The 27,321-nt window shown below is 54.7% G+C and overlaps 1 protein-coding gene across 8 annotated transcripts in view; it reads left to right on the top strand.

Annotated features, from left to right (window-relative positions):
* Positions 1 to 26,632, top strand: part of KIAA1671 — a 187,537-nt gene extending 160,905 nt beyond the window's left edge. For all 8 annotated transcript variants that reach the window (XM_070219860.1, XM_070219858.1, XM_070219859.1 and 5 more), the window contains 7 exons: positions 8,342 to 8,460; positions 10,877 to 11,132; positions 13,943 to 14,117; positions 15,864 to 15,988; positions 18,072 to 18,214; positions 20,301 to 20,383; positions 21,520 to 26,632. In XM_070219860.1, coding sequence (XP_070075961.1) covers positions 8,342 to 8,460; positions 10,877 to 11,132; positions 13,943 to 14,117; positions 15,864 to 15,988; positions 18,072 to 18,214; positions 20,301 to 20,379 — 897 coding nt within the window. In that variant the 3' untranslated portion in view covers positions 20,380 to 20,383; positions 21,520 to 26,632. The remainder of the gene's footprint in view (positions 1 to 8,341; positions 8,461 to 10,876; positions 11,133 to 13,942; positions 14,118 to 15,863; positions 15,989 to 18,071; positions 18,215 to 20,300; positions 20,384 to 21,519) is intronic.
* Positions 26,633 to 27,321: the final 689 nt, after the last annotated feature.

Here is a 27,321-nt window from a genome sequence, read left to right as displayed (position 1 = left end):
CCCTCCCAGGGGCTGACTCCCTGTGCCGTCTGGAGGATGTGGCCCCCGGCCAGGTGGAGGGGCATCCTGGGCAGAGGAACACCCGGGCACGGGCCCTGGCATGAAGGGGCCCCGTGTGTGTGGGCGTCCGTGTGGCGAGGTAGAGAGTGAGGGAGCGACGGTGAGGGGAGGAGGTGAGGAGCAGGCGCTGGACCACGGGGCCCTGCACGGGGCTGCAGGAGCACAGACAGTGCTCTTAAGATGAGAGCCTGGGTCCGGGGGTACAGGGTGGGTCAGGTCTCCTCTCTCGGCCTCAGTCTCTTCCCCTGTAAAATGGGCCCGTGACGGTTCCTACTGCACAGTGTCGTTGGGGGCATTACGTGGCAAAGTGAATGACGCCTCGTCGGTGCTCCATAGTGTCAGCCCTCGATATTGTCACTGTTATTGCCCAGCCGTCGTGCACTTCTGACCCGGACACAGGACAGGAAGATGCCACAGGCCCTCAGGGGCACCGAGACAGAGCAGGTGTCGCCCACGCCGTCCTGGGCCCGTGACCTCAGTGTAGTGACCTGGGAGTGTAGAGTTGCAGAGGGGCTGGGATGCCCGTCTCGAGTTGCTCGGAATCGCTCTGTCAGCTGTGGCCGCCTGGCGCTGCCCTGACTCAGGGCTCTCGCTTAGGCGGAGATGTCAAACCCCCCAAAATAATGCCGGCATCATGTTTCCTCTTTTTCCCGCCCCCTCGCCAGCTATGTTCCCTTTTCTGGTTGAGGTCACAGCTACCCAACTGCAAAAAAGTTATTTTCAGAAACATATTCCTCCAACAAATATTTATTCGGCACCTACTATGGGCCAGGTGTTGTCCTGAGTGCTGGGGCACAGCAGGGGGCCGACATAGATCAGAGGTCAGCAAACGACTGCCTGTGGGCCACGTCGCCGGCCACTTGTTTGTGAATAAAGTTTTATTGGAACACAGCCACGCACACTCACATCCTGTCTGTGCTGCCTTCACGGTGACAAGGACAGAGTGGAGCAGCTGGGACAGACACCGTACGGCCCACAAAGCCCAACATATTTACTCTCTGGCTCTTTTTTTCTTTTTTTTGGAGGAAGATTAGCCTTGAGCTAACATCTGCTGCCGATCCTTCTCTTTTTGCTGAGGAAGACTGGCTCTGAGCTAACATCCATGCCCATCTTCCTCTACTTTATATGTGGGACGCCTACCACAGCGTGGCTTTTGCCAAGCGGTGCCATGTCCGCACCCGGGATCCAAACTGGCGAACCCCAGGCCACTGAAGCGGAACGTGCGCACTTAACTGCTGCACCACCGGGCCGGCCCTGAAGAGCCTCCTTCTGATTTGTTCCTAATTCACGATGTGTACGACATGGTAGGATTGGAGGGAGGCAAATCATACTTCTAATTGTATCATCTGATACATTAGGATATGAAATTACAAGTGTGGACGCTGAGTTAAATCATCAACAATAAAAAGAGCCTGTTGTCGCACCACAGACAGCGCCACTGTTAACTGTGTGCTGTGGAACCTTCCAGAAGTTTTCCTTGCTTATGCTCACATACATTTATGTATTTATTTTTATAAAACTGGTATCCTAACACACATGCTGTTTTGTTACTTTTCTTTTTTTTTGACATTTGCTGGTAAAGACATCTTTCTGTGGCAGTAAGTGTTCTTGGCGAACGTCGTTTTCCTTGGCTGCGTTTGCTCCGTTGTGTGGATGCCCCGTATCGTATGTCACCGGTCCCCGTCTCATTGGACATTTAGGTCATTTCTGATATCCTGCGATGCTGCTTCTAATATTTTGTGATGTTCGCAGGGAGCGCTCATGTTCATGGAGCTTGGCGAGCGTGTCTCCTGATTTTCTTGAGAGAAATTTCTGGAACTAAATCACCGAGTTGAGGGCGTGCGCGTTTTCCGTTTCAGGACGCGTCACGGCTTGTTGACACACAGCCCTCGAAGGCGCCCGTCAGCCTGGTCTCCCCAGCCTGGGTGTCACAGGGCTGTCCACTGTGGGGACAGCCGGGCCGAGGCCGTCATGCCGCCTGCAGACGGGGGCCCGGGGTCGTCCCCCATCCCTGGGTTGGGGCGTGGTGAGCGGCTCCGAGCCAGTGGCTTTTAAACCTGCTGAGTTCTTGAGGCTCTTTAGAGCGTTTTAATGCGCATGTCCTCTCAGAGCGTCTGGAGGCATCCTGGACGAGGTGTTGGGGGCTGGAAGGAGGGCCGAGACGGGAGCCAGGAGCCGGGGTTCCGTCCCTCCAGCACTGCCTCTTACTCATCATGAAAGCGTGAAAGCTAAGAGCCGCTCGGCAGCTCCTGCCTCTGTGCCTCAGTTTCTCATCTGAAAAGGGCCAGCTGAGTGGACCCCAGGGTCCTCGTCGATCTAAATGATAAGATTTGATTGTCCTCATCTGACACGTGACAACGACATATGGATTGGGGTGGTCGACACCCATCAGGGGTGCGTGTCCAAGAGGCCAGCACGTGGCCCGAGTGGACGGCTGACCTGGCCGTGCGTGTTCGTTGGGCGGCCCTTCCTCGGGGTCTTCCCACTGACTCGCAGATCCCGACTCGCCGGCGGACAGCGAGGGCTTGGGTGGCGGCCCGTAGGCGAAACCGAGCTGGAAGAGCGTCCCGCCTTAAACCTAATGAAAGATCTGACTCTCAGGAAGTTTTTAGAAGAGTTTCGGGCTCTTTCTGGGGTTGTTCTTAAGGCCTCGTAGCCCTGAGAGCGAAGCAAGCTGAAGCCCTGCAGGTTGGAAGTGCTGCCAGGGCCATGGGACGTGAATAATTCGCAGCGCACACAAGGTTACCGGATACCAACTGGAGAAAGTGCTGGTAAACAGCTTGCTCTCTTCAGCCTCCTTTACAGATGAATTCCCTCAGGTGTTCCTAACTCCTGAATTCCTGCACATTCGGGGTCTGTGTTAAAGCATAGTGACTGAGATGGAGTTCAGCCAAATACTTAACATCTGCTTTGTCTGGCCATAGAGGCAGAGAGAGGTTAAGTAACTTGCCCAAGGTCACACAGCTGCTCTCAATGGAGCCTAGATTCAAATCCAGGCATTCTGGCTCCAGAAACAGTACTCATCCAGGGGAGGCTGAAAAGAAACAGGCCAATTATAATTATTAGACTGTGGAAAGTTCTAGAGCAGTGCTCACTGCTAGAAACTTTCTGCAGCGATGGAAATGTTCTGTACCTGTGCCTTTCAGTGTGGTCTCCACATGTGCCCGTGGGACCCTTGAAACATGGCTGGTGCCACTGAGGAACTGGATTGTCTGTACTTTTCAATTTTAATGAATTTAAGTTAAATTTAAATAGCCACATCGAGCTAGCAGCTACCATATTGGACAGCAAGATACAGAGACTTGAGGTCCAGGGAACGGTGGGTGCTGGGGGCTCCTGAGCTGGTTGGCGGGGTGAGGGGGGGGGTAGGGGGAGTTCAGGGAAGGCTTCCTGGAGGAAGAGCCATCCAAGTTGAAATCTGAATATGGCCAGGAGGTGGTGGCTGGTCCAGCAGGTCTGGAGGGGAGGGAGAGTGGACTGAGGAATGTGGGGGACAAAGCTGGCTGGACCAGCCACTGGGACGGACTGGGGAGCAGGGAGGGGCTGGGACGATGGGGAAAGAGCCCCACTCATGAGGGCCCTGCAAGCCATCCTTAGGGTGTTTGGTCTTAATCCTGAGGGCCACGGGGAGCTAATGAAGGATTCTGAGCAGGGGCCCTTCAGGCTTCGATTTCGGTTTGGCAACTAATGGGAAGAGAACCTATGGGAGGGGCCCCAGGTGAGGGCGGCAAGGAGACCCTGGAGCTGGCCGAGGCCGGATGGAATGTTCCGGAAGGAGACTTTGAAGGACTCAGGGATTGAGAGGATTGATGCGCCACAGGGCTGGGGGTAGCAGGGGGGCCAGGCGTGCTGCCCGCTGGAATCCTGAGTCCGGTGTGAGACGGTGGAGGGCGAGCACATGAATTCCTGCCCGTGGGGGTTCCAGAGCCCTGAACGCCCCCAGACGGCAGTGGATGGAAGCCGGCGTGTTTTTGCCGAACGCCATGTGCGCCCCCACGCAGAGCGTGCGCGGGAGCTCAGAGCCGTTCCCTGCCTCCAGCCCCCACTCCATCCTCAGCCTCCCCCGGAACCTGCCCTGCTGAGTGCCAGAGGCCCCTCAGATGCCTCCCGCCCTCGCTCAGCGCTCAGAGCTCCCTGTCGCTGGGGGTTTGGAGGACCCGAGAAGAACCACGCTTTGCCAGGGGTCTGTCCCCCTGCCTGACTCTGGGGAGGCCGTGACAGTGGTTCCCGGGACGGCAGCTCCCGTCTCCTGAGCTTGATACTCTCCAGAGGTTACCTGCTGAAGCTTCAGGACAACCTGTTTTTCCAAAGGGGAAACTGAGGCTTGGATGGGGAAGCTGCTTGGCCGGGCCACACAGGTGCAGTGGAGAGAGACAGCAAGCCCCCCAGGCTGTAGACCATCCCTGAGCGTCACCCCTCTGCCTTCCACTGAGCTTAGCGCACGCAGGGCCCAGGCCCCACATCCAGCTTGCAGCCGTCTGCACACTGCTCAGGACGATGATGTCGAGTCCGCCAGAAGCAACCCCTCAGGCCCCAACCTCTGGCCTCTGAATCTGACCATGTAGGGGGTCAAGTTAGGCTGATTCTATGACATCTTTGAAAACAGTAAGCAGCTGGGCACATGCTCAGATGATCACTTCCATTCCTGGGCCCCAGGGAGATTTCTTTTTTGAGGAAGATTAGCCCTGAGCTAACTGCTTCCAATCCTCCTCTTTTTGCTGAGGAAGACTGGCCCTGAGCTAACATCCATGCCCGTCTTCCTCTGCTTTATATGTGGGACACCTACCACAGCATGGCTTGCCAAGTGGTGCCATGTCCGTACCTGGGATCCGCACTGGTCAACCCTGGGCCACCGAAGCCGAATGTGCAGACTTAACCGCTGGGCCACCTGGCCGGCCCCCCAGGGAGATTTCTGTTAAGGGTGCAGGGCAACTGAGAATGTCAGATGTCCTTTTAAGGCAGACGCATCCAGGTTTCCCCTGGTGGAACTGACTGCATCCTGAGGTGCGCCAATGGCCGCCCGTGGCCTTGGAGATCGGGCTGACTGTCCCCAGGCTGGCTGGCTCATCAGGACCCAGAGCCTCACAAATATGTGACCCCTCCACCCGGTGGTTCTATCCTAGGGATCTCTCCTGGGGGAGTGGTCACAGAGATGGGTCCCTTTAGCCTCAAGGATGTTCGTCATATTGCTGATTGTGACAGTGAAAAGTAATCAGCAACCTAAATGCCCAGCACTTGGAGATTGTCAAATGAACGATGCTGCGTCCATCCCTGGGCCGTTCTTCAGCGGTTAAAGATGGTGCTTTAGGTGAACTGACCCGGGGGAAATTCTGGACAGGACTGTGCCACAATATTGTCACCGAGTGACGGGTTATTTAAAAATGTCATTCCTCGTGCTTTTCTATCGTTTCTAAATGTTTTACAATGAGCATGTGTTATTTTGGTGGAAACAAGAAAAGGTTCCACAGGCCGTGGATTTAGGGTTGTCTGGCTGTTACGAGGGTCGCGAGTGTGGCTGTTCACCAGACGGGACTGAGGGGTTTCTTCTGAATTCCCGTCCTTGCATACGCTTCGCCTGCAGCATCCCCTTGAACATCCTGGGTTTATCCAAGTGCCCCCAAAAGATGAGAGAGAGAGACCGGGGCAGGAGGGGGCACGTATCGGGCATTTCCTGAGTGCCAGGCCCTGTACTAGGAGCTGTCACTTGGGTCCTCTCATTGGCCTCTGTGCCCTTGGGGTGACTACCGTTTCCTCGAGAGTCCTTGTCACTTCTCTGTGCCCCAGAGAGGGAGGCAAAAGCCCTGACGTCACACAGCAAAGCTTTTCCCCATGCACTTGCTCGTTCTGCTGGACCATATGTGCTCTCTCCACTGAGGATGGTTCCATAGAAGCTGTGAAGAGGCATGCTGCCACCGCTGGAGGAAGGGAGACTGCTGAGGGTCAGCCCACCTCCACTAAGCACCTACTGGGTACCAGGCAGGCCCTGTGTGGGGAACAAAGACGACGGAGCGTCCGACCTTGAAGGGTGCATCAGCTGAGTTACAGAGTCTCAGGGACTGGGTCTGTGTTGTGACCCCACCCCCAGTTCCCCGTTGCCTGGCACATAGTAGGTCCTCAGTAAATATCTGTTGAGTAAATAACTTGTTTGGCAGACTTTTCCTGGTACAATCATGAGTCCAGAGTAGGCAGGAATAGTTCAGAAGGAGAGATCACTGTGATTGCAATGGCTTGGCTGGAAAGGATGGATAGGAAGAGGGCACAGCCCAAGCAAAGCCACAGAGGTCAGGATGCGAGGACTGTGCGGGATGCAGTGAGTAAGTCAGGCAGAGTGGGGATGGAGGGCTGTTTGGGGCAGGAGTGGCAGATAGGACTGGCCGGGAAGTTTGGGGCTCCATTACGAGAGATGTTGGATTTCAGCAGGAGGACAATAGGGAGCCATGGAAGGATTGTGAGCAGATGAATGCTTCTGAAGCACATTCAGCAGAAGATGTCTCCTGACCTCAAATAGAACAAAAGAAGGGAAGATGCTCCCTGTTGACCTTTCTGGAATTGAGGCAAGGCTGCTCTCACCTCCTCGCCCCCTCTCCTTCTGTATTCCTCATCCACTTGCCCCCAGTCTTCAAAAGATGGTGACTGGGAACCTCCCTCACAGGCCGTCAGAAGCCAGCAGCCACCCATGCGAGTGGGGTTTTGGTTTTGCCTTGAATGCTCTGGCTTCTCCTGAGCGGACACGTTAGGGAAGCCGGCAGCGCGGTCACTTAGTGGGGGATCTGTGGGCTGCCCCCCACGTGCCAGGCCCTGGGCTCGGCCCTGCAGCCAATTGGGTGGTACCCAGGGCCCAGGCCGAGGACAGAGGCCAGTAGCCAAGCAGGCAGTGACAGAACCGAGGGGTCCAGGCCGCGGGGCTCGAGCTCCAGGTTTTGACACTGAGCAGGGGCCGCATCTGCTCCCCGCAAGATCAAAGGCCAGGCAGGCGGTGAGAGACAAAGAACTTTAATAAGCGATAAGCTAGCAGATGGGAAGATGGTGACTATCTTCCTAAAACCCCATCTTAGAGGGAACCCACTTGGAAATGGCTTCTGCAGGGCAAGTGGGGCTGGGGAGGGGGCTTCGGGGTGTCAGGGGATGGACGACCACGGAACGTCGGGCGCCTCTCCCCACGGATCTGCTGAAGGCGACATTCCTAAGGAATCTAAGAAAGCCTCAGTTCCTTCCTTATCTGGGATGGAAGGGAGGTTTGGGCAGAGGACATAAATTTTCTGCTAACAAGTTACTCTTTCTATTGTTACAGATTAGCTTGCCTTCACACAGTTCTAAGTGTTTTTCCAAAGCACACGGTGGGAATGAGACCGGGAGGGGAGCCCGTGGCCTTGGGGCTGAAGTTCTGAGCGTCCTCTGCGTGGGGGTGACTCTTTCATATCCTTCATGGGCCACATGTGCAAATCTGGGGGCGTTCGACGTATTGCATGTGGTGGGTCTTTAGTCTGGCAGGGGGCTGTCAGCAAGCCGCTCTCTTATCCGCCGGCCTCCCGCTGTTCTGCAAGGCGAGCCCAGAAACTTCGGTTACTTTGTTTCCCACATTAACCTTGTGGGTGCAGACGCGGTTTCATCCTCATCCAGGGAAACTGTAACTCCTCCGTCCTCGCTTTCAGTTTGAGTTCCCCTTCTCAGTTACCCGTTATTTTATTTGGGGCGTGTCGCTTCACCTCTCTAAGCCTCAGTGTTCCCATCTGTAAAACGGGATTGTAGTAAGCTCCACCTCACGGGATCGCCATGGGACTCAGTTCAGCCAGGTGATGCGTCAACAGCTTGGTCGAGGCCGGGCACGAGTTAAATGCTCCACGGGTGCTGTGCTGGGTGATGCTGACGGGGAAGCACTGTGGTGGTGGGACTCAGGCAGTGGGGGCGCCCTAGACCGGACTGAGTCCTGGGGGCGTTGAAGATGGAGAGAAGTTCAGCCTGGCCGCAGGGTGAGGCTGAGAGAGGGGCACTGAGGAGGGGCAGGGTGGCACCCACCGGGACTCTGTGTGCCAGAGAGGGTGGCCTTCATCCCAGCTTGCCCGGCTTTAGCCCTGACAGTCCTGCGTCCTGTGATGTCCTGGGCAGACCCGAATGGTTGGTCACCCTGATGCCCAGCCAAGACGTTGGGACCCACCTTGGAGAGCAGTGGGGAGCTGGGGCGGGTCTGACCTGGGAGTGATGTCATACCATTCGTGTCGGCCGGCCCGGGGTTCTGAGCATTTTCCCTGATAGAAACCTCTCGTCTGCCTTGTCCTTGCAGGACCAGCTGAAGCAGTGTTTCTCCAGGAGGCCCCCCGAGGCCAGGGACACCGACACCCTCGTGCAGGAAGCTGACAGCCAGTATGGGACATGGACGGACCCACGTCAGAGCGGGGAGAGGTAGGCTGTGCGGGCGGGGCTCCTAGCTGGGGCAGGGGGGCCCTGGGTGGGAGTCAGTGTGGCCCCCCTGCCTCCTGATTTCCAGATTATTAGGACCAGTTTTGTCTGTCATGGTAGAGTAAACCATTCTTGTTACAAAAAAACAATTTTAGAACGTATAAAGAAAATAATATATGAAATGTCCAGAGTAGGCAAATCCGTAGATACAGAAAGCAGATTAGTGGTTGCGGGGCTGGGGGGCGGGGGGCACGGGGAGTGACCACTTTTGGGGTGAGGGAGTTGTTCTGGAACTGCATGGAGCCGGCAGTTGCACAGCATTGTGAACATGCTACATCTCACTCGTGGTGAATCTTACGTGTGTTTTACCACAATAACAAAAAAGTCACAGAGAAAATGAGAACCACCTGTGCTCCCAGCACAGCGTGGGAACCATCGTCACTGCTTGTGCTGTGTGTCTTTCTCGCCTTGTTTCAATACATCTGTGTGCGTGTGTTTACAAATACAAGAGCGTATTAATCATACTGCCTCCTGAGCTCTGTCTGCATTCGTCATCAGCTGTATTTTCCAGATTTTACATCCCTCCTCCATGTAGGAGGGGAGCGATGGTTATAAAAACAGCCGAGGGTTGCTGAGCGTACGCGCCAAGCGCTGTTGTAAGCTCTGAAATGTGTTAACATGTAAATCTGTTACCCCATCTCCCAGAGGCGGAGACTGAGGCACCCCACCTCATGGGGTTGTTGGGAGGGCAACCGTGCAGCAATTAGCATATTCCCCAGCACACAGTAGGAGCTTTATTCATTGCACCTGTTACTTGTTTTAAAAATGCAAGTTATCTTCTCGCCCTTGGGGGCATCATGCACAGCAGTGGCTTGGTGGATGCCCAGGGTGGGCCCTGTCGCATTCCCAGCTCGAGCCTTCCCGTGCCGAGGGCTGCAGGATCGCATGCTGGGGGAAGTTGGGGAGACCTACATTGACTCCCGGCACGGCCACTTACCAGCTGTCACTATGTCACTCAGTTTTCTCATCTGTGGGTTTTATGCCCGGGGATGTGGTGTGTCTACCCAGGAAAGCTTTTCCCCCCAACGTGCCAAATGGGTTTGGTTAGTAGGCTTGCTTAAAACTCCCCAGACACCCCCGCCAGAGCCTGGGTCTCGCCCTGCCCACCTCGCTGTGTGACCCTGCAGGGCCGTCCTCTCTGGGCCTCCACCCCCAGCTCCTGCAGGGAGTCCTGGGGTCTCCCGTGGGTGGGCGCCCCCTCCTGTCTCCCCGAGGCCCTGCAGCCCCGCTCTGGGGCCGTCCGAGGAGCCACGTGCTCCCAGCCCTGGACGACGGCGCCATCTGCTGCCTCCTCGGTGGTAGTTCCCTCATTTTTTGTGGATTTGACTGAATCCCACCCCACACCCCAACATCCCACCTCTTCCAAGTAAGAAAATCACCCCAGAGCTGACAACAGTGTGGCTGTGCTCCTGCAGCGCGACACCGGGCCACATGGGCTGAAGTTTCTGCTCAAGGGGGCCGCTCGGGGGTCCTCAGGGCAGACCCTCCCATCAGGGGGTGGTGTCTGGTGTGCCCCCCGCCCCCCTCAGGGTAAGACTTCCCGTGCTCTTGACTTGGGTATCTTTTTTTATGGGAGGGAGCCTTTTTCACTGGATGGCTTGACTTATCTATAGATTTTCTATCTCGTGTGGTTCCCATGATTCTAGCGGTACTTGAACGCATTGTCATGGGAAGAAATTCCAGAAGCAGGAGACGCTCCAGGACTTGAATTCTGGAGGCAGTCCTGTCCCTTTGGGCTCCTTCCCAGCTCTATGCCTCGCTTTCCTCATCTTTACTGAGGCGGATATTGAATTTCATGAGATCGATCCTCTGTCGTAGGATTGTGGAACTTATGGGATTATGGGGTAATCCTCCTAGGATTATGGAGAGCGTTAATTGACAGTGTTGAGCATATAGTGAGCGCTCAGTAAATCTTTATCAAATAAGTGAATGAATGAATGAAACAAAAAGAGTAAAAAGAAAGAGGTCAAATTAATCTTCACAATTTAAATAGCAATATTTTATTGAGCACATGGATCCAATGTTTTTTTTCCACCCGAAGTGTTAGGAATCCTGTATGCGCCTTACGCTCCACTCTCACCGGCCACATTGCAAGGGCCCAATAGTCACGTGTGAGCCACGGCTCCTGGACCTCGCGGGACTAGGGGGTCTTGAATGGGACAGGAGTGACTCCTCCCCTTGCGCACCTGTCCAGGTGTTGTGAGGGCGCCCTGAGCAGCACCTGGCTGTGCCCGAGGTCATCCCACGGGATGCTCTGTGTCTTGTTTCCCGCTGTGTAAAGCTCGCCCACGCCCTGTTCCTGGGTTCAGCTCTCTGAGACGACCCGCATGACCGAGTCTCCTCCGTTCCTTTCTCGTAGCTTGGCCCCCGAGTCCCCGTCCCCGGACAGCAGTGCCGCGTCGGGGCGGAAACAGCCCCCCAGCAGCCGCTTGTCCTCCCTGTCCTCGCAAACGGAGACCCCCTCCGCTGGGGACCAGCCTGAGGGCTCCAGAGACCAGCGGAGCACCAGTGCAGACCGCTCCAGCACTGACCTGGAATCCACCGACGGGACGGACGGGCTGCCCGCCCCGGACGCCTCCCCTGCCAAGAGAGTGGACGACTTCTCCTTTATCGATGTGAGTCGGGAACTCGAGCTCGTCTTGGAAACACTGATTTCTTCTTAAAGGGACACTCTAGCATCTCCCGGTGAATTGCCCCTTTCAGGGATAGAGTCTGTACCACGGAACCTTGGGGTGGGTGCAGAGGGCGTGGTTTCAGGTGGGACTAATGTCTGCATGTGGCTGGAACCTGCCATACACCCAGCTGTGTGTCTTGAGGCAAATGTCTTCACTTCTCTGAGCCTCAGCTTCCTCATCCACTCATAACCAGCACAGTGGACTTGACAGCCTTAAATACAATCACAAATTAAAACTGATCCGAGCCCTCAGCTGTTAGGTTGCCAGAAAGTCTGGGTCCTCATCCCTGGGGGAGGGGGTCTGCAATTCCAGATGTTCAGAGTCCGGAGTTGGCTCAGACCAGTTCTGCTGGGTGTTCTCACCAGGGTCTTGCTTAGTGGGACCATGTCCCTGGTGCCAGGGGACCCAAGTCTCTCTGTAAATGGGTAGTGGCGGTTTCAGGAAGGGGAGCCCCCTCAGGCATGGGCAGCCCTCGCGTGGGTCCCCAGGGGCTGCCCCAAGCAGAGCTTCCCTCCAGGATGCCAGCCGCTCGGGTCCAGCTGCCCTCCTGCTCCAGCCCCTGTCCTCTCATTGCCCCCGCTCCCAAGGAGCCCCTCCCCTCAGGGGTCCAATTTTCCTTGTCAGTCCTTGAAACGTGGGGTTCTCAGCATTTTCCTTCCCTGACAGTGGGGCGCCCCTCCCACCCTCCTGAGGATGCAGCATCTAAATGATGCAGAGTCTAACAGGGACCCACTCTCCTGGCGGTAAAACCTCATGCCCACACTCGTGGGGATGGCCACCCAGAATCTCCCAGAGTGGGAACACCACTGCTTCGGGAGGGGTCTTCCTTTAGGGTCTCAAAGTGGATTCCCCTTTCTAAGTATGGCCAGGGTCTCTCACTGGCCCCTCTGGATAACGGCAAAGTGGGGAAAGACACAAGTCCACTGGGGGACTGCATTATATAAACATGGACATGGCATGGACGGTAAGAATTTAGTTAGGTGATATATTCAGTTATTCATTCAACAAACATTTCTTGAGCTCCCCCATGTGCCAAGCATTGCTCTAGCTTATGTGCTTGTATGATGTCACCATGCCATAGCATCACTCTCTGGACTTACCTTCTAGAACACTAAGTAGTTGCTTCTCAGCGTCCATTGTAAATAACAGCAGCTGTGTCAACGGCCGCTGGTCACTGAGTGTTGGCCCCTGGCCCACGTGCATGTTCGTAATGCCAAGAGGTGAAAATTCCTGCTCCACTTGGCAGACTAGGGAACTAAAGTGGCAGAGAGATTCAAATGCTGGTGGCCCCAGGCACAGGCGTTGCTACTTAATGTGTCCTGAGGTCTACCCATGATGCCCACTGTGATGGGCATCCCCCGTGGGCTCTGTTTGGAGGCTGGAATGGGAGGCGAGGTACTGAGGTCTCCAGCTTGTGCACCAGCCTGAGGCTGCGAGGTGGCCCCGGGGAAGCGGCACCGACTCCCCCTCCAGCCAGCTCCTCAGTTGGTGTGATCCCCTCCTCCCTTCTCTGACTCTGAGAAACTGGCTCTGGTTAGTGACCGACCGGGGAAGTCTGCCCTTCTCTTGGGGGCAGCGACCCATGATTTCCGTCTCTCCCAGTACCCCTACTCTGGACACCGTTGTGGCCAGTTTGGGACCAGCTGTGCAAATATCAGCTCCCTTGGCCCGCCCCCGGTGGGGTGTCTGGCACTTACAACTCTGGGAAATGACTCACTGAAATTGGCCCGTCATTGCTAACTTAAACAGCTTCTGGTGACGGAATTTCTCCAAAGAGACCAGAGAGGAGGAAACCAACGTTTCACGCCAGAACGTGAGCTGGCCAGGAAGAGACGCCCCTTGTAGTCATAGCTCTGGTCTGTGGACTCTCAGGCGCCGTCTGAAGTGAGGGCTTTCCATGCCTGAGCTCACCGAATTCTCTCAGCCACCCTAGGATGGGGATGCTGGTGTTATCCCCTTTTGACAGATAGGGACACCCAAGCTCAGAGAGGTGATGTCCACTGCTCATGGTCACACAGCCAGGGTTTGGACCAAGCGGGATCTGAACCCTGAGTTCCGAGCTCCTCACCACCATCGCCTGGGAGATCGCTGGGCCAGTGGCTGCCCCACCTCTCTGCTGGGCCCGCTGGTGGTGGTCTGCACCCCCGGCCCTTTGATTGCAGAAGGTGATAATCTTAGAAACCATCACTGACCCTCCACCTGCCCCTTCTCAGAGCATGATGTTTGAAAGCTTGAAAACGATTGCCTGGTGCCTAATAGATTGGTCCCCCCACCTGCGCCTGCACCCTGAACTGCTGCGGGTGGAGGAAGGACCACAGTGAGAACTTCTCAGTTTGTGGACCCTATGTGAATAGGGTTGTTGTAAAGGTTTAATTAGATGATGTATTCAGTTATTCACTCAACAAACAAATATTTATTGAGCTCCTGTGTACTGAGCATTGCCATAGCTTACATGCTCATACGACATCACCAGGAGGGGAAAGGCGTTTCTACTATGTGTCCCCTAGGTGACAGGCACTGTGCTCGGGCACCCAAGTTTCATTCAATTCTTGTAATCAGCCTTCGTGGTATGTTTTATGGAGAAATTTAGGGTTAAGGTGTTGGTTACTATTAAAATGCAGAAAGTCTGGCCACGGACCACCTGAACAGCATCTCATGTATCATCGAAGGTACACACTCCTCCCTTACGTGGTGCCCTCCAGTAATGGCTCCTTTGTTTTCTTCCCTCTTCCCCACTGCCGCTCCCAAAGCAAACCTCAGTCCTCGACTCAAGTGCCCTCAAGACCCGGGTGCAGCTCAGCAAGAGAAGCCGCCGCCGGGCTCCCATCTCCCACTCCCTCCGGCGCAGCCGAGTGGGCGAGTCGGAGAGCCGATCTCCACTGGAGGAGGACGCTGACAGCAGGTGGATGTTCAAGGACTCGACGGGTACGCCACACACTCTCCCCTCCACAGACACCACATGGAACAGCAGGAAGCCGCTGGGTTGGACACTGGGAAGACCTTCCTGACTTTGCAGGCTGTGGGATGTTAGAACACAGTGGCATAGGAAGCTACAGTGTTTTCATTCTACACAGCTTAGTAGAAACTAGACAGAAAAGGTTTTTCGGGGATGGCATATAAATTGGGGCTCCATGGGTTGGGAGAGACAGAGACACAACTTACTAGGGTTTCAGGATTTCTTCTTTTATCCTTAATTAATTTCGCCCTTCTACTCCCTTTAGTTTTGTTGCCTGGTTTTTTTCTAGATTTTCGAGTTGAAAGACCAGCTCATTTATTATCAGTCTTTTGGTTTCTAATAAATTATGGAAGGCTACGCATTTTCCTCTAAGGACTTCTTTGGCTGCATTGCATATCCAAACCTGAGCCTAATCTTAAAGAGCAGATGGAATTAAGCAGGGATGGGTATTCCACACAGAAATATCTGCAGGATCCGAGGGGCAGAGGTGTGGAAAGACCCTTCTGTGTGTGTGTGTGTGGCAGGGCTAAGTGCTTCTGTGTTGCTCAAGCTGGAAGTAGCAGGAATCATGCTGGAAAGGTGGGCAGGGGTCAGCTCAGAGAGTCGTGATTCCTTGCTAAGGAGTTAGACTTTATCTGTAGATGGAGAGTTGTGGAAGGGTTTTAAGAAGAAGCAAAATCTCTTTTGATGGAAACCATAGCAAGTGACCCCACTGCTCTATGTGTGTATAGCCTTTGGTCCCCAAAAGCTACTGTAAGCTTTTATTCATTTGGGATTTGTTCATGGCCAACAGTAGGATGTTGGACCAGACTCTGGGCTGGGTGAGGGGCGTAGCCTCTGATCAGTACCTTAAATAAATGCTCAGAGGGTTATCTCCCCCTCTCCTGTCTCATGTCTGTCATTAGAGGAAAAGTTTAAATGCCTGAGTAAGACTTCTCTCTCTGCACCCTTCCTGGGCTTTCTGAGCCAAGTTCCATGGAGCTGCCTGGAGCCAATAAAGACCAAAGTGCGGACAAAAGCCACATGTACCACCAGCTGGAGCATGGCGGCTGCCTCTGGTTCCCAGCAGCCTTGAGGAACCGGCCAGCGTGGGGAGGGCCTGGGGGTATGCTTTCTGAACACACCCCAGTTCCCTGCTTGGCCCGGGGCTCCAGAAGACCCGGCCTTGCCTCCACCGTCCCCGACCCCCACTCCTCACTGTGGCGGTGTCCCGGTCTCCAGGAGGTCTCCTGAAGGAGTGGGGACAGGCAGCCCATCACCTGGAGGCTGGACCATGGTGATGGGGTTACATCCCAGAGAGGGGGGCTCGGGGTGAAGGACAGTGGCTTCCTGGTCCACTGTGGGCAGCCCTCCCCCAAGACACAGGAAGCCCTGCCCACTCCCTTCTAAGAGCATGACCCCAGCGCACAATGGGCTGAAAGGGCTTCTGTCTCCTTTCCTGCCTCTGCCAAGGAGTTCCGTCTGTTTCCCCAACTCAGAATGAGCCGGGAGCCCAGGAGGTGGGCCTGGCCATGCCCAGTCCCGGGAGCAAACCCGTCCTGCCTCACTGTCCACAGTAAGGCCCCCGCTGTGGCCCCATCTGCAGAGTGGCCCGCGCGCGATCCCATCTGTGCAGGGCTGTTGCCGGGGCTGCACGTGGGGCTGCGTGAAGGGTCTGGCCCACAGGCCACAGTAGACGGCTGTCCGTGACTTTGGTGACCTTTCCTTTGCAACAGAAGAGAAATCCCCCCAGAGGGAAGAATCTGATGAGGAGGACAAGCCCTCCAGGGCCGAGAGGACACCTGTCAGCCATCCGCAGAGGATCCCCGTGTTCCCAGGCATGGACCCGGCCGTGCTAAAGGTACCAGCCTGGCGCCACAGCCCCCATGACCTGGGAGTAACAGAGTACCCTCATGCGTCCAGCCCTCCCTCTGTCCTTCCCTCCCTGCCTCCATCCCTTCCTTCCTCCCTCTCTCTCATTTTTGAAATAGTTTAAGACTCGCGACAAGTTGCAAAAATAGTACAGAGAATTCCCGAGTGCCCCTCGCCCAGCTTCGCCCCGTGATAACACCTCAGGGGACCACCACCTTATCATTTCCGTGGTGACCTGGTGTTTCTTAATCTCCACTCCCTGTCTTTCTTAAGCCCCCAAACCCGCTGCTTGGTTTGGTCTCGTAGCTCAGCCTCGATGTTCTCGTGTGTAAAGTGGGCTGATAATGCGCCGTGGGCGTCAGGCCCACTGCTGGCTGCCGGGGAAACGGGAGTGAACAGACCCAGCCTGTGTCCCTGAGGAATCGGTTGCTGGGGACGGTAGGCACAGAAAATGATGGTTTCGATACCAAAGGATGTGGGAAGCCGGCGCTGGAGCCATGTGACGCTCTCGTAAATAAGAGCAGAACCCCCATTGGACTGTGGAATCCGCAGGGCAGAGTGGGGCCACCTCCCTGGGCCCCACCCTCAGTGCCACCCAGCTTCTCTCAGTCCCGGGGTGCAGGGGTGCTTCAGTCAGGCAAGGGAGGGACCTTTTGTGGCCCCCTGTTCTGGGCCGGGCACCACGCACCTTTGCCCCCCAGAAACCCCACAAAAGGTCGCTCTTTTCTCCCATTTTATTGGAGAAGAAATGAAGGGGGAGATATTCCTGTGGGGTATCTCAACTCGATATTCCACGCAGGCCGCGAAAACCACCTGTGGGCGGGCCACAAGTCTGCCACCCCTTTACTAGGTGGCTCTTCTGCTTTTTATGTCGTTTCTTGCGCGAATAGACAGTCAATAAACGGCGGATGCTTGCCCGTCCCTGTAATTGGCTTCCCGGCTCTTCAAAATGTGAGCGCCTTGCAGCCATTGTACCGGGCCAGAAGTTTTCTGACTTGTTTTTTAAGCATCAGAACAAATGGCATCTTACGAGGCAGCCTGAGGTGGGAGGCACGGGAGCAGGCGGGGCCTGGCCTCCCACGTGGCACGGGCCTGGCTCCCTGGACACAGCCCAGGTGCACTGCGCTCCGTGGAGACGAGGCTCTCGCCCGTCCGCTTGTCAGTGTTAGCATGAGCTCCTCAGGCCTGGTGGCAGCCACATGTGCTCTGGGCTCTCTCAGCCACGGGCGATGCTAGGCAATTGTTAACCCCTGGAGGAGGCTCCCAGGCCCGTTCTGGAAGGAGCCCTGCAGTGGGGTTGGGCAGGCTGGGGGCAAATTGCAGTTCTTAAAAACTGGAAGACTTTGGGCAAACTGCTCGACCTTTGATCTTTAGGTGACTCCTCTGTAAAAGGGGGAAAGCCAGTGTCTGTCTTGGGAGCGTGTGTCCTGTAACTCAGGCCTGATAGAGTCGAAACGACGGATCTCAGTGCACAGGGCTGTCGGGCGGACGATGGAAATGACTGTTGCTGCTGGGGGCTGTCCCGGCGTGGTCTCAGAGACAAATGCCACCTGCCACCCTCACACCCTCGGGCCCCCAAGGGAGTTCTGAGCACACTACTAAGTTGTTCCCAACGTGCCCTCCGAAAATGGTGAAAATCCATGCTGGCTTTTTCCTGGGGATGTCTGATGTCAAAACTTCATTTTATTTGTCCGGATGCAGGAGTGGGGGGCTTAAGGGAGCCGACCCTCAGCTGTGGGAGGGGCACTATCTCACAGAGTTGAAGGAGACGGGATGTCCTGTGCTGAGAAACCTGCAAACGGTGGCTTTTCAGCCAAAGATGATGGGACTGTGGGGCGTTCTGCTGGTGGGTCTTTGATCCCAGTGGTCAGGGGTGGCTGTGGGGACTGAAAGCCTGACCTCCGAGGTGTTCCGGCCTCCAGGGTCGGGCAGCGTCTCCCCTGCCCCTGTGTTTCCTTCCAGGTCCGTTCAGAGACTGGGGGCCCCGTTGTCACCATGCGCTGACAGTGCCATTGGCCGGGACCCTTCCCCAGACCACAGGCCATTTACAGAGAGTCCTCTTCTCTCTCCAGACTCAGCTGCACAAGAGGCCCGAGGCCGACAGTCCCGGCGAGACCCCCGGCCGGGCCCCCCAGCCCAGGACCCCCAAGTCCCCCTTCCAGCCTGGGGTGCTGGGCAGTCGCGTGCTGCCCTCCAGCGCAGAGAAGGATGAGAGGTGAGGGGTCTGGGGGTGAGGGCCCCTCCGCCCCGCACTCGGGTGCCCTTCTGGGGAGGAGCGTGCCTGGGCTGCAGGGCTGAATGGAAGGAGAGTTTCAGCTTTGTTTTCCCGGCAGCAGAAGCTCTGTGGATTCAGGTGAGCTCTTGGCATATCTAACGCAATAATGTGATGCTGCGGACTCTGAGATGTAACGGACGCACAGGTCGGGGAGGGGGCCAGGAACCCGGCCTGCTGGCCTCACTCCTTCCCTCCTCCCCTCACATCCTGCTTGGAAATCTGCTGTTGGAAAACTGCTGAGTGCCGCCCTCTCCAGGCTGGAGGGGAAACTGAGGCACCTCCCTCCTGTTACCTTCCAGGGAAGCGACTTTGTCTCAGGAGAATCCGAGAGACCAGGGAAGGGCACAGCCAGGTTGAACGAGATACACTTAATTCACTCGCCCTTCGGGGAGCGGCTGTCCCATTCCCGGCCAGGCCTGCTCCACGCAGAGATGAGCACAGCACAGCTCCTGCTCCCAGGGGCTCCCAGACCAGGGCACGGCAGCAGCTGGGGCTGGAGGTTAAAAGCTCCCTCTAAAATCATCCCAGCTGTGCTGCTTCAGAGCTGTGTGACCTGGGAGAGGTCACTTGACCTCTCTGGGCCTCAGTTTCCTTATCTGTAAAATGGGTTGACTGATCATTCTAAGTTTCCTTGGTGGTCGTGAGGATGAAACGAGACAGTGTGTGTGAAGCCCTTGGCCCTGGAGCTGGCTGGTACACGTGCCCTCTAAGGGGTAGTGGGGTTCTTGTCATGAGACCTGGTAATACACAGAGGTTAGGAATTACTCGTGCTCCTAGCATTGTGATGTAGTAAGTGCTCTGACAGAGCAGGGCTGGGTGAACCGTGGCCCACTGTCTGCTTTTATAAATAAAGCTTTATTGGCACACAGCCACACCCATTCATTTATGTATCATCTACGGCTGCTTTCCTGGTGCAACTGCAGGGCTGACTAGTTGTAACAGACACCCAGTGACCTGCAAAGTCAAAAATACCTACTGTCTGGCCGTTTATCTGACCCCCAGGAGAGAGGAAGGGCTCTTAACCCATACTTGAGGAGGAAAGACGTGAAAAAGCCTTCCAAGAGAAGGAGAGGCTGAGCTGAGTCATGATGGACAAAGAGATGGCAGTGTGAGGGGATCCCAGACCAGAGTCACAGCATGTGCAAAGGCCCAGAGGCCTCATGCTGCTGGGAGCTGCAGGCAGTGCTTGTTATCAGAGCACAGAGGGGGCTGTGGGAAGCAGACAAATCTCTTTAACAATACATTTAAACAAATCTGTGTCATACGGGCACTGCACTAGTCAGGGTTCTCCAAAGAAACAGAACCAATAGGATGTATACACACAAAGAGAGAGATTTATTTAAGGAATTGGCTCACATGGTTGTGGAGCCTCGCGAGTCCAAAATCTGCAGGGTGGGCTGCAAGCTGGAGACCCAGGGAGGAGCTGAGGTTGCAGTTCAAGTCCCAAAGGCAGTTTGTTGGCAGAATTCCCTCTCCTTCTGGGGAGGTCAGTCTTTTTCTATGAAGGCCTTCAACTGATTAGATGAGGCCCACCCATATGCTGGAGGGTAATCTGCTTTACTCAGAGTCTGTTGATTTACATGTTAATCTCATCTTAAAAAAAAAAAAACTTTCACAGGGGTCATCTGGAATAATATTTGACCAAATATCTGGGTACTGTGGCCTAGCCAAGTTGACACGTAAGATTAACCATCACAGGCATTTAGACGGGTAGAGAAATGGAAGGATGGCTGAATGTCTGGGCGACAAGTGGAAGGATGGAGATGATTTTCTATAACCATGACTTTATAGTGCAGATTATTTCATGGAATGGAAGCACCATGATTTACTTAACATTCCCATCGTTGGCGCTTTGGTTACCTCCCATTTCTTATCAGTTACATTCACGTGGGCACGTTGCCATCTGTGAGTGCCGGCTCAGCGTCTGCCTTGGCATGACAGATGGGGAGTCGGGTCCCACCCGGCCCTGCGCGCAGGAGCCCTCGGTCTGGCTCACGCTGGGCTCTCGCTGGCTTTGTGGTTTCAGATCAGAAGAGCCATGTCCGCAGTGGCTGCGGGAGCTGAAATCCAAGAAGAGGCAGAGCCTGTGTGAGAATCAAGCTTGAGCAGGTACGGCGGGCCCTGGGGGTGCTGGACGCAGCCTATGATCCCAGGAGGAGGGAACGTGGTGGGAGGAAAGGTTCAGAGACCTGGGGCGTCCTGGGGTCCTGGGAGGAGGGTGGCCACAGCTTCTTTCCTTTTGGGGAAGAGCCACAGCGGGCAGCCTGGGTGGGCGCAGAGGTGGGTGACCCGGGCTCTGGGCTCCTGCGCTTGGCCGCCCTTCTCACTCATCTCAGTCCCCATTTATCAAAGACCAGCTTAATCTGAAATGTTCCCCGTTTCTCCCTTCATATACGACCTGTATAATTAAAAATTAATTTGAAAAAAGAGAGATTAAAAAGTGAAACGATTAGATGTACCCTGGTGGGGGTCCCGGATGCCTGAACATCTTGAACCTCAGTTTCTCCATCTGTCAAATGGGTCAGGGCGCCCGTGTTGCTGAGCGATCCCAGGGCACAGTGACAGTGCACCCAGAGTCCCGCCTGTAAGCCCGAGGGACAGGAGCACACGGGACATGCACCCCAACAGTCAGCTCTGATGTGAGCAGCACGGGAAGCCCACCACCCCTTATCCACAGACCCGAGTCCAGAAAGCTCTGAAAACAAAGCATTGTTGTCACCCACTTAGTGGCCACACCTGACCTGCGAGGATATCTGTGCAGGCACATCGTGTGCTTGACTCTGGGGCGTTGCGTGATATATGCATGTATGATATACGGTACATAATATTGACATGTATGTATGGAGGCATATGTATGTGTGTCTGTATGTATATGATAAACTCCAAGAAATTCCCCCTTTCCTGATAAATGTACGCTCACGGGTTGGGGATGAGGGATCAGAGACTGTTTCTTTCGTCTTTAGTGCCATACATGCCATACCTCACTTAGGCGTCCAGCAGCCCACGAGGGCACCGAGGTGGCTCCCCGAGCTGACCCTACAGTTCACGTTTGTTCACCGTACCCTGCTGCCAGCCGCCTTCCTCATCCCGCCCCTCAGACAAAACCAAGCTCTGTCTTTCCTGGCCTGTAGCTGTGGGAGTGGCCGTCTGGGGGGATCCCAGGACAGGTTTTAAGGCCTGATGGTGGAAAGAAATGGGGCCACCTGTTCCCCCTACTGACACTAGGACTGTCGCTTGTTCTCCAGACAGGGGACACTGCCACGTCTAATGAACAGAAGCCTTAACTGTCACAACCCCCAGACACGGCCACACTGCTGCCGTTCTCTCCTGCACGACGGTGACCAGCCAGGACCCCTCCGGTCGGGTGGAGAATGCTGTCCGGTGCCCACCGCTGGCCCTCCCGGATCGGGCGGCACAGCTCACCCAGCACGTCTCCCCAGACAGCACTTCAAGCCGGAAAGAAGCCGGGCTGCCCAGAACTGTCCACGCTCGCAGTTTGGTTTTTTACTTAAAAATGTGCATTTCTGCCCACTTCGGACACCTGCAGCAGCTCCAGCAACATGGATGTGAGGCTGGACCGTCTCTCCGGTTGTGGAAAACTCCTGTATTTTGAAAGCATCTCTTCTCCCGCCCCAGGGCAGGTCTCTTTCAAAAGGACATTTCCAGGGAGGAAGAAGCCATTCGTGGCCTGCCGTCATTGTGGTCCAAGGTGGTACCTTCCGCTTGGGGTTTTGGATGGCTTTTTTCATGAATTCCATCGCCCTGTCGACGAATCAGCAGTTCGATTTTCAAACACCCCCACTCTCCTTCTGTCGAGTGTCTCTCTCCCTCCGGCGGGGCTGCCTGCAGAGTTGGCCTGTTTCATCGTATGTCACTTTCGTTCGCTTTAGAAGGTGATAAAGCAATAATTCAGCCAGTTTTCTTTGAAATTTGCTATGTATATATGTTTTTACGTTCGAGAACAGGAGGAAAGATGTCTGAATAGTTTGCTTGAAGTATCCGATCATCTCAGGTTCTTATTCCCTGTCCAAGCTTTTGAAAAATTCTAATTGTCCCCCTTGGATGTATTTTCCTGGTTTCTTTTCATCTGAGCTCTGATTTCGGTAGAGTGACCTTTGTCCCTTGGCCTCAAGGGTTTATAAACTTCAGCCCAAATGGCAGTGCCTTTCTCACTCAAACATCAGACCCGACCGGAGAATCTTTTTCTCCAGTCTTTTTTGGACCCCTCCTGAGCTGCTGGCCTGGAAGAACGTTACAAATTGGCCTCAGGACAAACACGCAAATGAGGGTTCCTTGTTTCTTCTCTCCTCTTCCTCTACCACACCCCCCATGCCCCCCCCCGCAAACTCCACCCGACCAAGTGCTTTTTTAGGTCCAAATGCAGGAAGGGAGGGTCTTGCTAAAAGCCCTTCTCTGGAGGAGAGGCCCCCAGGCTAGGGACTCTGGACAGAAGTGCTGGATGCTAGGTGACGAAGCGTAAGGTTTGCCTTGTCCCTTTTTTCTTGCTAGCTCTCAGTGGGGGCTCTAGACCTCTGCTCAAGACCTCTAGACAATCTCTACTCTGTCCTTCTTTTTGGAAATCCTCAACACCAGCTTCCTCCACCTCTGAAGCCCAAGGCTCCAGCAATCATCCCAGATATACTTGGCTGGCCACCTGCCATGTCTGGAGTTGCCATCCACTTTGTGCCAACCTTGCCCGAGAGACGCCCATTGGTGAGATGCCTGGGGAGTTCATAGGGCAGCCTGTGATTGCCGAGGGGCCCTGGGCTGAGTTTCCTAGTGGATCCATGCACAGCACTGGCTAGATGTGGAAGTGAGGGCACATGTGTTCCACCCCCCTCCCCCCCACCCCTGGCCCCCAGCTTCCCAGGAGGTGAAATTCTCTCTTGATAAATCCATTATTTGCAAATGGTGTCAAAACATAGCTCCCTTCTCCCTGGCCACCTTTCCAGGAGTCTCCATTTGTCTCCTCATCCCTTCTTCCCCCCTTATCTCCCTTTACCACCTCTTCCCTCTCTTGGGGATGGCGGCAGGGAGTGGAGAGCAATCCTGTTTCTCCAGGTTAAGACAAACACCTGTGCCCCAGGTGGTTGTGGTTCAGCACCACGGACAGTGGCTGCAGGGCCCCTCCCTCCCTGAGTCCCATTGGCTGATCCTGGGCTCCTGATGGGCAGTTGTTGGACCCGTGACCCGCCCAGCCTCCTGCATATGGCAGCCTCATGCATCTGTGTCTGGAGGTTTGGCCCTGCTTAATAATAGTTTGTGTTCTCTTCGTTCGCTGAGTGAGTGGTCAGTCCCCTGTGGCCATTCGGGAATTTAATTCCTCCAGGCACTGCTTCCATTGATTTTTTTCCTTTTTTCTTTAAGATCAAGTTCATGTTTTATAACAGTTTTAATATAGTGGCTTTCCAAGTTAATAGGCCCCCTTTAAAGATACTCCTAGTGTGTTTTGACCCCGACGGCTTTTCTTGGCTGCCGTCTTTGTCTTTCTCAAGGTGGGCAGGGCCCCTGGGGACCATCATAGGCAGTAGGAATGACCTGCTCTGTTGAGTGAGTCTATCAATGCTCACCACGCAAGACTCTCGGTTCTGAATTAGTCACGTTTTAGCCCAAGTATGCCCGACAGGCAGGAAAAAACACTTGAAAATGAGATTGACCTGGAGATCTTTTGCCCAACCTCCCACCCCTTGACTGGAAATAAAAATCCATTTAGTTCCTTGATGATTCGGACGTACAAAATCCACCCCTGGAAACCGACGAGGGCAGCCTCCTCTCTCCACCGCAGAGCAGACAGTCACAGTGGGTCAGGAGCGGCCCCCTTACTGCAGGCTCCCACAACCTCCGGATCCCCCCGTGATCAGTGTGCAGTGAACTCAGACGTGGCGGCTGCTTGCAGCTTTTGCAGGTAGCTGGGCAAGTGAGTTATTTATTTCTCCTTTTTGTAAACTAGGTGAGCTCTCGGGGGCTAAGCAAGGGTTTATATGCCCGTTTCTCCAGTTTGCCTGGCGCCGCCCTTGAAAATCTGTCTCCTTTTAAACTAACTTAAGACGCCTTAATCGTTTGTATGCAATCAAGTCACCTGTCCTCATCCAACCCTCCTCCTCTGGGCCTTTGGATGTTAAATGAGAGTCTTACAGAAAATGCAAATTCCTATGTCTGTACAATCTCTCCTTCTTTCTCTCCACACAACCACACACGCACACACACCCTTTGCACATCAGCATTTTGATGGCTGGTCTTTCGATACGTCTGTATCTCTCTCCCCTCCCGCAGATCCCTTCTTCATGGTCCCTTGCCTAATGAAACAGGGGCCTTTGGCCTTTGAAATTCCATGGCAAGCCCTCAGAAATCAGTGTTGTGGAGAATTCCTCAGCGCCACCAGAGAGATTCTGGTGGGAGAGAAACCTCGTGGCGTGTGGGATGTTGGCGGTTGTGAGTGACGCTGAGCTGGCAGCCTCAGATTGTCTAGGATTCAGAGAAACGACAATCCGATGGGGATGTTTTCCAGGGGGACAAGTCAAGTCGTCTACTTTCAGGCAAATGTGTTTTCCTTTGTGCATCCCGGGGAGTGAGGCCAACTCGAGGTATAGCTAAGGAACGAGAATAGAAAGAAATAGGTGTTAACTGGGGTCCCTAAGCTTAGCGGCCATGCAAGGGTTTGAAAAAACCCTTGGCGGGCTTTCCGTAAAGGAGGCCTCAGCTTCTCCCACCTCATGCTCAAAGCTGCCTTGTCCGTTTCTGCTTTTACAGTTTCCATCCTGATGTCCCCGGGCTGCCCCGGGAGCTAGGCATAATTACAAAGCTAAAACTCCACAGGGATGTGGTCACATCACCTCCGACACTAAATGCTTTCTTAGAGGTGACTGGAGCCCGCACGGAAGCCAGACTCCCACGCGAGGAGACGGTCCTCAAGCCCACCTCACCCCCGTCCGTTTCTGCTTCTCCCCGTCAGTCCCTGTGGTCCCTCCCACACAGCCCTGCCCCGAAAAACAGGAAGCTAGATTTCTGTTGCCTTTGTGTAAACTAGCATTTCAGGGTGAGCCTGAGGGGAGATGGGGAGGCAGTAGAGCGCTCTCCAATGGGAAGTGCCCTCCCCCTAATTGGAGCCATGGCAAGTCCCTAGACTAATGGAGAAACCTTGGGGACCCCCTGACTGTGCCTTTCCTCCTCCACCGCGTTAAAACAGGAAAGCAAAAGTCCCGGGACATCGTGTGTCCGTGGGCTGGAAGGATACTGAGGTGGAGGGAGCCAGCTGAAGCAGGCCCGACCAGCTCCACATCTCATCCCCTTAGGGAGAGCTGGATCCGACCTCTGCACTGAGAAGATGCTAGGAGTCACCCTGTTTGGAATTCTGGGCAAGCCGAGGTTCTGGAAATGGGCAGCCACGCAGAAAGCCTGTGGGCATGACCGTGCTGCCTCTTGGTCAGTCTGTGTCTCCTTGTGCCCCCTGCATCCCTCTAGATATTTCTGTCTTTTGTCTGGGTGGGTTCCTGCATGGAGGGGCTGAAAGCAGGGTTCTAGAGAGTCAGCCTGAGGCTTCTGGCCAGTTATCCTCCCAGCCTGTCCCCCAGCCCGCGCAGGACCTCCTGAAACAGCCATCCTCACACCTGGTGCCGTAGCATCTTCCACGGATGGGACTGGCACTTCTTTGACAATCTCCAGTGATGTCAGGCCTGCTCAAGAAATTATGCCGTTGTCTACAGAAGAATTTGAGCTTTTTAATGCTCTCGTTCCACATAGCCTTATAGATCCTGTAAATAAGGGGCTCACAAAAGTAATATATTGTGTTATGGAAGATATTTTGTACTGTGTTGTTTCCTAAATCATCCCAATATCCCAGAAGTCTGGCACTTCTCAGACGATTATGATCATCAAACGCTTTGTAAGATGGGGAGAGTGGAAGTCAATATAAATATATATTTTCCTAACCTTCCTTCTGGGTCCCCTCCTCCGAAAATCTAAGTCGCGATAGAGAAGGACCTCGAGTCCTGTGTGTGGGAGAGTTCAGGTTGCTGGTGTTCTCGCAATTGCCTTATGAATTCACAAACCCTAGGAGTCCTGGACGGGAGGCGGACGAGAGGCACTTTATTCAACCCCAGAAAGACTCTCTCCTTGCGTGACTGAGAATTCATCTAGAAAAACCTATATTTTTAACGTTAAAACAAATGGGGCTTCCTGGACCTCACAGAGTATCGATGTCTCCAAGTGCTTTTATATTTTGTAACTGTAAAGAGGTTTCATACGCACCGAAGAGCATTCGGGAATCTGGTCGACTGCCATACAAGATGACCTTTGCATGTACAAAGATGTTGCATTCAGACTCTGAAAACAGCAAATAAAGCTTTGATGCAAGTTGCATTGGAGAGGTTGGTGTGTCGGCGTGGGGATGAATGGACTCCCCCATGCGTGCATGCCCGTCACCCGCTGAGTCGGTCTCTTGTCTGTGCAGAGATGGGGGCCGGGCAGGGGGAGGGGGTGGCTGGGGTCCTGGGAGAGGGGCCCATGGAGACAAAGCAGGATGTCCATTCGACGTGGGGTTGAATCCTCATTCTGCCCCCTCTTGGCTGTGGGAGTTCTCTGAGCCTCGGTTCTCCAAAATGGGGTGGTGACATTTTGTTAGCGCAAGGAAGGGAGGGAGACACTGCTGGCATCCGGTGAGTAGGGGCCAGGAATGCTGCTCATCATACTTCAATGCACAGGGCGGCCCCACCGCAGGTGTGATCCCACCTCAGATGGCAATAGCGCCGAGGTGGAGAACTCTAGGTTAAGGAAATGTGGCCTGGGCAAGTGCTGGGCGCACAGTAGGTCCTTGGGATCCCAAAGGATCTCATGGGAGGGAGTCACACCTGACTGGCTGTCCCCACCTCTGTCTTCCCCCTCATGTCCCTAGCAGGTGGGGACTGCATCCCAAGGTCAGGGGTCAGACCGACTCTGCTTTCCACAGTCACCAGCAGGAAGTAGTCCCTGGTTGAAGTGTCGCTAGTAGGCATGGTCTTCGGTGATTAAAAGTCAGCAAGTAACAGGCTGTGCCGAGCGCTTGGTCTCAC

This window comes from Equus caballus, chromosome 8 (genome assembly GCF_041296265.1).
Source record: "Equus caballus isolate H_3958 breed thoroughbred chromosome 8, TB-T2T, whole genome shotgun sequence".
In the NCBI taxonomy this organism is placed as follows: Eukaryota; Metazoa; Chordata; class Mammalia; order Perissodactyla; family Equidae; genus Equus; species Equus caballus.
This window is presented reverse-complemented; position numbering and strand designations above follow the sequence as displayed.